Here is a 10,000-nt window from a genome sequence, read left to right on the forward strand (position 1 = left end):
CACCATCATTATCACCACCACCACCATCATTATCACCACCACCACCATCACCACCATCATTATCACCACCACCACCATCACCACCATCACCACCACCATCATCACCACCACCACCATCATCATCACCACCACCATCATCATCACCACCACCATCATTATCACCACCACCATCATCATCACCATCATTACCACCACCATCACCACCACCACCATCACCACCATCACCACCACCACCATCATTATCACCACCATCCATCCATCACCTCCTCCACCACCACCACCTACCACCATCACCTACCATCACCTCTCACCACACATCACCGATCACCACCATCTCACCTATCACCACCATCATCACCACCACCACCATCCACTCACCTCACTCATCATCTATCACCACCTACCATCACTATCACCACCTACCCACCACTCACCATCACCACCATCACTCACCACCACCACTCACCATCTACCACCATCATCATCACCATCCTACCACCACCATCACTCCTATCACCTACCACCACCACCACCACCACCATCAACCACCATCATCACCCACCACCACCTATCCACCACCACCATCTACCACCATCTATCACCACCTAACTCATCCACCATCATCCACCATCACTATCATCCTATCTCACCATCCACCATCATTATCACCACCACCACCATCACCACCATCACTATGACCATCACCATCACCACCACCATCACCACCACCACCATAGTTATTATAATTTATTCAGTACCTTCTTGATGCCGACTGGGTGGCGGTACTCGTTCAACACCTGCCAGTCTTCCACCAGGATACACACTACCACACCCCTCTGGAGGAGGAGACATGGGGTTACTAGGATACACACTACCACACCCCTCTGGAGGAGGAGACATGGGGTTACTAGGATACACACTACCACACCCCTCTGGAGGAGGAGACATGGGGTTACTAGGATACACACTACCACACCCCTCTGGAGGAGGAGACATGGGGTTACTAGGATACACACTACCACACCCCTCTGGAGGAGGAGACATGGGGTTACTAGGATACACACTACCACACCCCTCTGGAGGAGGAGACATGGGGTTACTAGGATACACACTACCACACCCCTCTGGAGGAGGAGACATGGGGTTACTAGGATACACACTACCACACCCCTCTGGAGGAGGAGACATGGAGTTACTAGGATACACACTACCACACCCCTCTGGAGGAGGAGACATGGGGTTACTAGGATACACACTACCACACCCCTCTGGAGGAGGAGACATGGGGTTACTAGGATACACACTACCACACCCCTCTGGAGGAGGAGACATGGGGTTACTAGGATACACACTACCACACCCCTCTGGAGGAGGAGACATGGGGTTACTAGGATACACACTACCACACCCCTCTGGAGGAGGAGACATGGGGTTACTAGGATACACACTACCACACCCCTCTGGAGGAGGAGACATGGGGTTACTAGGATACACACTACCACACCCCTCTGGAGGAGGAGACATGGAGACATGGAGGGACAAGGAACATGGGGTTACTAGGATACACACTACCACACCCCTCTGGAGGAGGAGACATGGGGTTACTAGGATACACACTACCACACCCCTCTGGAGGAGGAGACATGGGGTTACTAGGATACACACTACCACACCCCTCTGGAGGAGGAGACATGGGGTTACTAGGATACACACTACCACACCCCTCTGGAGGAGGAGACATGGGGTTACTAGGATACACACTACCACACCCCTCTGGAGGAGGAGACATGGGGTTACTAGGATACACACTACCACACCCCTCTGGAGGAGGAGACATGGGGTTACTAGGATACACACTACCACACCCCTCTGGAGGAGGAGACATGGAGACATGGAGGGACAAGGAACATGGGGTTACTAGGTTTAACACCAGCCAGGATACACACTACCACACCCCTCTGGAGGAGGAGACATGGAGACATGGAGGGACAAGGAACATGGGGTTACTAGGTTTAACATCAGCCAGGATACACACTACCACACCCCTCTGGAGGAGGAGACATGGAGACATGGAGGGACAAGGAACATGGGGTTACTAGGTTTAACATCAGCCAGGATACACACTACCACACCACTCTGGAGGAGGAGACATGGAGACATGGAGACATGGAGGGACAAGGAACATGGGGTTACTAGGTTTAACATCAGCAGGATACACACTACCACACCCCTCTGGAGGAGGAGACATGGAGACATGGAGGGACAAGGAACATGGGGTTACTAGGATACACACTACCACACCACTCTGGAGGAGGAGACATGGAGACATGGAGGGACAAGGAACATGGGGTTACTAGGATACACACTACCACACCACTCTGGAGGAGGAGACATGGGGTTACTAGGATACACACTACCACACCCCTCTGGAGGAGGAGACATGGGGTTACTAGGATACACACTACCACACCCCTCTGGAGGAGGAGACATGGGGTTACTAGGATACACACTACCACACCCCTCTGGAGGAGGAGACATGGGGTTACTAGGATACACACTACCACACCCCTCTGGAGGAGGAGACATGGGGTTACTAGGATACACACTACCACACCCCTCTGGAGGAGGAGACATGGGGTTACTAGGATACACACTACCACACCCCTCTGGAGGAGGAGACATGGGGTTACTAGGATACACACTACCACACCCCTCTGGAGGAGGAGACATGGGGTTACTAGGATACACACTACCACACCCCTCTGGAGGAGGAGACATGGGGTTACTAGGATACACACTACCACACCCCTCTGGAGGAGGAGACATGGGGTTACTAGGATACACACTACCACACCCCTCTGGAGGAGGAGACATGGAGACATGGAGGGACAAGGAACATACATGCTTGGAGGTGTGTGTGTGTGTGTGTGTGTGTGTGTGTGTGTGTGTGTCTTACATCAGTCCCATAGAACAGGAAGTCGTTAGTGAGGGCGTGGCTGATGATGTGTTCTTTCCGGTCTCCGTCTGGAAACAGCCTGGTCTGTCTCTGTTCCTGTTGGTCCTCGCCCTCCATCTACACACACACACACACACACACACACACACACACACACACACACACACACACACACACCATAATGTTACTTGGTTATTACTATTATGATGATAGTCTCTGTCTCTCTGTCTATCACAGTGTGTATGTAGTAGAAGGTACTGCTCTGTTTCAGCTGTTATGGTCTGTACCCTAACCCCCCCCCCCCCCCCCTCTCCTCACCCCCCCCCCCCCCCCCTCTCCTCTCCTCACCCCCCTCTCCTCACCCCCCTCCCCTCTCCTCACCCCCCTCCCCTCTCCTCACCCCCCCTCACCCCTCTCCTCACCCCCCCTCACCCCTCTCCTCACCCCCCCTCCCCTCTCCTCACCTCCCCTCACCCCCCCTCCCCTCTCCTCACCCCCCCTCTCCTCTCCTCACCCCCCCTCCCCTCTCCTCACCTCCCCTCTCCTCACCCCCCCTCCCCTCTCCTAACCCCCCCTCCCCTCACCTCCCCTCTCCTCACCCCCCTCTCCTCACCCCCCCTCTCCTCTCCTCACCCCCCCTCTCCTCTCCTCACCCCCCCTCCCCTCTCCTCACCCCCCCCTCCCCTCACCTCCCCTCCCCTCCCCTCTCCTCACCCCCCCCTCTCCTCTCCTCACCCCCCTCTCCTCACCCCCCTCCCCTCTCCTCACCCCCCCTCACCCCTCTCCTCACCCCCCCTCTCCTCTCCTCACCCCCCCTCTCCTCTCCTCACCCCCCCTCTCCTCTCCTCACCCCCCCTCCCCTCTCCTCACCCCCCCTCCCCTCTCCTCTCCTCACCCCCCCTCCCCTCTCCTCTCCTCACCCCCCCTCCCCTCTCCTCTCCTCACCCCCCCTCCCCTCTCCTCTCCTCACCCCCCTCCCTCTCTCTCCTCCCCCCTCCCCTCTCCTCTCCTCACCCCCCCTCCCCTCTCCTCTCCTCACCCCCCCTCCCCTCCCCTCTCCTCACCCCCCCTCCCCTCCCCTCCCCTCCCCTCCCCTCTCCTCACCCCCCCTCCCCTCCCCTCTCCTCACCCCCCCTCCCCTCCCCTCTCCTCACCCCCCCTCTCCTCCCCTCTCATCACCTCCCCTCTCCTCACCCCCCCTCTCCTCCCCTCTCATCACCTCCCCTCTCCTCACCCCCCCTCACCCCTCTCCTCACCATGTGTAGCTGTACTTTCCCCTCAAACAGAGCCGCTGCGTATTCTGAGTTCAGACACATGCTGGCGATCGTCCCCAAATACTCCATGTCCTTCAGCCTCTCCACACCTGATACACAATGTTAACACACACATCAAATACACACACAATGTTAACACACACATCAAATACACACACAATGTTAACACACACATCAAATACACCATGTCCCTCAGCCTCTCCTCACCTGATACACAATGTTAACACACACACCAAATACACACACAATGTTAACACACACATCAAATACACCATGTCCCTCAGCCTCTCCTCACCTGATACACAATGTTAACACACACATCAAATACACACACAATGTTAACACACACATCAAATACACACACAATGTTAACACACACATCAAATACACACACAGTGTTTACACACACATCAAATACACACACAATGTTAACACACACATCAAAAACAAACACAATGTTTACACACACACATCAAATACACACACAATGTTAACACACACATCAAATACACACAATGTTTACACACACATCAAATACACACACAATGTTAACACACACATCAAATACACACACAATGTTAACACACACATCAAATACACACCCAATGTTAACACACACATCAAATACACACCCAATGTTAACACACACATCAAATACACACCCAATGTTAACACACACATCAAATACACACACAGTGTTAACACACACATCAAATACACACCCAATGTTAACACACACATCAAATACACACACAGTGTTAACACACACATCAAATACACACACAATGTTAACACACACATCAAATACACACACAATGTTAACACACACATCAAATACACACACAATGTTAACACACACATCAAATACACACCCAATGTTAACACACACATCAAATACACACACAATGTTAACACACACATCAAATACACACCCAATGTTAACACACACATCAAATACACACACAATGTTAACACACACATCAAATACACAGTGTTAACACACACATCAAATACACACACAATGTTAACACACACATCAAATACACACACAATGTTAACACACCCAATGTTAACACACACATCAAATACACACACAAAAAACACTCACATATTCAGAGTGAACACACACACACACACACACACACCGGAGTCTCCCATGGCGTAGAACCAGGCTCGGTTGTTCATCCCCACGGCAACGTGGTAGGGTCCCACGGCGATGAAGTTAGGCTCCACCTCCACCGTCACCGCAACAGGAGCTTCCTGTCAGACGATACGGAGTTCATGACACCGTGTGTGTGTGTGTGTGTGTGTGTGTGTGTGTGTGTGCCCCCCTGCTCGCTCAACCCCTCTACACGGTTAGTTACGGCAGAGGTTCACGTTAGCTGGCCGACAAAATAAATGTAAAAAACGGATCAATTAAACTAGCCAGACAAATGTCTGGGAGATTAATTAGGCTGCCTGTCCTTGCCTTTACCCACGCCTGCTGTTGAGGAGAGAGAGAGAGGAGCCTGCTGTTTTTTTGTTGTCATTTTTCGAGGCATGTCTTACCTAGCCAAAATCAGACCATAGAAATGTTGAGGGAATATTTTTTAAAACACTTCTTAATATCCCATTGAAACCAGATTTTCTCATGTTCAATTTGTTTTCAAATCTTCCCTCATTGTCCAGTAGCCAAAAACACAATCCTAGTCATATTAGCATCCCATGCTAGTTGATGATAATCCTAGTCATATTAGCATCCCATGCTAGTTGATGATAATCCTAGTCATATTAGCATCCCATGCTAGTTGATGATAATCCTAGTCATATTAGCATCCCATGCTAGTTGATGATAATCCTGGTCATATTAGCATCCCATGCTAGTTGATGATAATCCTAGTCATATTAGCATCCCATGCTAGTTGATGATAATCCTAGTCAAATTAGCATCCCATGCTAGTTGATGATAATCCTAGTCAAATTAGCATCCCATGCTAGTTGATGATAATCCTAGTCATATTAGCAATCCATGCTAGTTGATGATAATCCTAGTCATATTAGCATCCCATGCTAGTTGATGATAATTCTAGTCAAATTAGCAATCCATGCTAGTTGATGATAATCCTAGTCATATTAGCATCCCATGCTAGTTGATGATAATCCTAGTCATATTAGCATCCCATGCTAGTTGTTGATAATCCTAGTCATATTAGCATCCCATGCTAGTTGATGATAATCCTAGTCATATTAGCATCCCATGCTAGTCATATTAGCATCCCATGCTAGTTGATGATAATTCTAGTCATATTAGCATCCCATGCTAGTTGATGATAATTCTAGTCATATTAGCATCCCATGCTAGTTGATGATAATCCTAGTCATATTAGCATCCCATGCTAGTTGATGATAATCCTAGTCATATTAGCATCCCATGCTAGTTGATGATAATCCTAGTCATATTAGCATCCCATGCTAGTTGATGATAATCCTGGTCATATTAGCATCCCATGCTAGTTGATGATAATCCTAGTCATATTAGCATCCCATGCTAGTTGATGATAATCCTAGTCAAATTAGCATCCCATGCTAGTTGATGATAATCCTAGTCATATTAGCAATCCATGCTAGTTGATGATAATCCTAGTCATATTAGCATCCCATGCTAGTTCATGATAATCCTAGTCATATTAGCATCCCATGCTAGTTGATGATAATCCTAGTCATATTAGCATCCCATGCTAGTTGATGATAATCCTAGTCATATTAGCATCCCATGCTAGTTGATGATAATCCTAGTCATATTAGCATCCCATGCTAGTTGATGATAATCCTAGTCATATTAGCATCCCATGCTAGTTGTTGATAATCCTAGTCATATTAGCATCCCATGCTAGTTGATGATAATCCTAGTCATATTAGCATCCCATGCTAGTTGTTGATAATTCTAGTCATATTAGCATCCCATGCTAGTTGATGATAATCCTAGTCATATTAGCATCCCATGCTAGTTGATGATAATCCTAGTCATATTAGCATCCCATGCTAGTTGTTGATAATCCTAGTCATATTAGCATCCCATGCTAGTTGTTGATAATCCTAGTCATATTAGCATCCCATGCTAGTTGATGATAATCCTAGTCATATTAGCATCCCATGCTAGTTGATGATAATCCTAGTCATATTAGCATCCCATGCTAGTTGATGATAATCCTAGTCATATTAGCATCCCATGCTAGTTGTTGCATCTTTAGATCTCTCCTCTTTCTACATACCTAACAGATATTTTCCTCTCTGTCACATGTCCCCGCTAATGTTTTCCCGCTAATTGCATTATGGGAACATTGCACTGCTGCAATTATAATGTTAAGAAAATATAGTTTATCAACATTTTCAGGTAAACATTCTGTTGATGTGCTGGTTGTATGAATTTGTGATCTATCGTCCCACAACTGTCCCAGAGTCTGTTCGGAATAGGCTACTTTTCTACTTTGGGGGATAGTAGATTGACATTGGCTGGTGATTTTGTAATTGAGATATCTGAGAGAGCAATGTGAGTGAGAGGTGTTTGTCCCCCAGGTGTTCTGTTTAGAATGGTGTTTGTCCCCCAGGTGTTCTGTTTAGAATGGTGTTTGTCCCCCAGGTGTTCTGTTTAGAATGGTGTTTGTCCCCCAGGTGTTCTGTTTAGAATGGTGTTTGTCCCCCAGGTGTTCTGTTTAGAATGGTGTTTGTCCCCCAGGTGTTCTGTTTAGAATGGTGTTGTCCCCCAGGTGTTCTGTTTAGAATGGTGTTTGTCCCCCAGGTGTTCTGTTTAGAATGGTGTTTGTCCCCCAGGTGTTCTGTTTAGAATGGTGTTTGTCCCCCAGGTGTTCTGTTTAGAATGGTGTTTGTCCCCCAGGTGTTCTGTTTAGAATGGTGTTTGTCCCCCAGGTGTTCTGTTTAGAATGGTGTTTGTCCCCCAGGTGTTCTGTTTAGAATGGTGTTTGTCCCCCAGGTGTTCTGTTTAGAATGGTGTTGTCCCCCAGGTGTTCTGTTTAGAATGGTGTTTGTCCCCCAGGTGTTCTGTTTAGAATGGTGTTTGTCCCCCAGGTGTTCTGTTTAGAATGGTGTTTGTCCCCCAGGTGTTCTGTTTAGAATGGTGTTTTCCCCAGGTGTTCTGTTTAGAATGGTGTTTTCCCCAGGTGTTCTGTTTAGAATGGTGTTTGTCCCCCAGGTGTTCTGTTTAGAATGGTGTTTGTCCCCCAGGTGTTCTGTTTAGAATGGTGTTTTCCCCCAGGTGTTCTGTTTAGAATGGTGTTTCCCCCCAGGTGTTCTGTTTAGAATGGTGTTTGTCCCCCAGGTGTTCTGTTTAGAATGGTGTTTGTTCCCCAGGTGTTCTGTTTAGAATGGTGTTTGTCCCCCAGGTGTTCTGTTTAGAATGGTGTTTGTCCCCCAGGTGTTCTGTTTAGAATGGTGTTTTCCCCAGGTGTTCTGTTTAGAATGGTGTTTGTCCCCCAGGTGTTCTGTTTAGAATGGTGTTTGTCCCCCAGGTGTTCTGTTTAGAATGGTGTTTTCCCCAGGTGTTCTGTTTAGAATGGTGTTTTCCCCCAGGTGTTCTGTTTAGAATGGTGTTTTCCCCCAGGTGTTCTGTTTAGAATGGTGTTTGTCCCCCAGGTGTTCTGTTTAGAATGGTGTTTGTCCCCCAGGTGTTCTGTTTAGAATGGTGTTTGTCCCCCAGGTGTTCTGTTTAGAATGGTGTTTTCCCCCAGGTGTTCTGTTTAGAATGGTGTTTTCCCCCAGGTGTTCTGTTTAGAATGGTGTTTGTCCCCCAGGTGTTCTGTTTAGAATGGTGTTTGTCCCCCAGGTGTTCTGTTTAGAATGGTGTTTTCCCCCAGGTGTTCTGTTTAGAATGGTGTTTGTCCCCCAGGTGTTCTGTTTAGAATGGTGTTTGTCCCCCAGGTGTTCTGTTTAGAATGGTGTTTGTCCCCCAGGTGCTCTGTTTAGAATGGTGTTTCCCCCCAGGTGTTCTGTTTAGAATGGTGTTTGTCCCCCAGGTGTTCTGTTTAGAATGGTGTTTGTCCCCCAGGTGTTCTGTTTAGAATGGTGTTTGTCCCCCAGGTGTTCTGTTTAGAATGGTGTTTGTCCCCCAGGTGTTCTGTTTAGAATGGTGTTTGTCCCCCAGGTGCTCTGTTTAGAATGGTGTTTCCCCCCAGGTGTTCTGTTTAGAATGGTGTTTGTCCCCCAGGTGTTTTGTTTAGAATGGTGTTTTCCCCCAGGTGTTCTGTTTAGAATGGTGTTTGTCCCCCAGGTGTTCTGTTTAGAATGGTGTTTGTCCCCCAGGTGTTCTGTTTAGAATGGTGTTTGTCCCCCAGGTGTTCTGTTTAGAATGGTGTTTTCCCCCAGGTGTTCTGTTTAGAATGGTGTTTGTCCCCCAGGTGTTCTGTTTAGAATGGTGTTTGTCCCCCAGGTGTTCTGTTTAGAATGGTGTTTCCCCCCAGGTGCTCTGTTTAGAATGGTGTTTTCCCCCAGGTGTGTGTTCTCACCCCCTCTACACGGTTAGACACAGTGACCTCCAGCAGGGAGGTCAGGTAGGCCAGGCGGGTCCCACAGCTGTGCCCCAGGATGGGGAGACGGGTCAGGAAGACGTGCAGGGTTCCTCTCTGGGTGGAGACGGCCAACAACTGACCATCATCTGTCCAGCTCAACTGGTCCAGACCTGGGACACACACACACACACACACAGAGAGACATACACACACACACACAAGGACACACACAGAGACACACACAGAGACATACACACACACACACACAC

General features: G+C 48.5%; 1 protein-coding gene across 1 annotated transcript in view; it reads right to left on the reverse strand.

Moving 5' to 3' along the window:
* Nucleotides 1-10,000, reverse strand: part of wdr19 (WD repeat domain 19) — a gene marked incomplete at its 3' end in the record, with an annotated part of 45,865 nt that overhangs the window by 1,822 nt on the left and 34,043 nt on the right. The window contains 5 exon segments of the mRNA XM_055912762.1: nucleotides 759-836; nucleotides 2,957-3,073; nucleotides 4,213-4,319; nucleotides 5,376-5,490; nucleotides 9,729-9,901. Coding sequence (XP_055768737.1) covers nucleotides 759-836; nucleotides 2,957-3,073; nucleotides 4,213-4,319; nucleotides 5,376-5,490; nucleotides 9,729-9,901 — 590 coding nt within the window.

The sequence above is a fragment of the Salvelinus fontinalis genome, unplaced genomic scaffold (genome assembly GCF_029448725.1).
Source record: "Salvelinus fontinalis isolate EN_2023a unplaced genomic scaffold, ASM2944872v1 scaffold_0207, whole genome shotgun sequence".
In the NCBI taxonomy this organism is placed as follows: Eukaryota; Metazoa; Chordata; class Actinopteri; order Salmoniformes; family Salmonidae; genus Salvelinus; species Salvelinus fontinalis.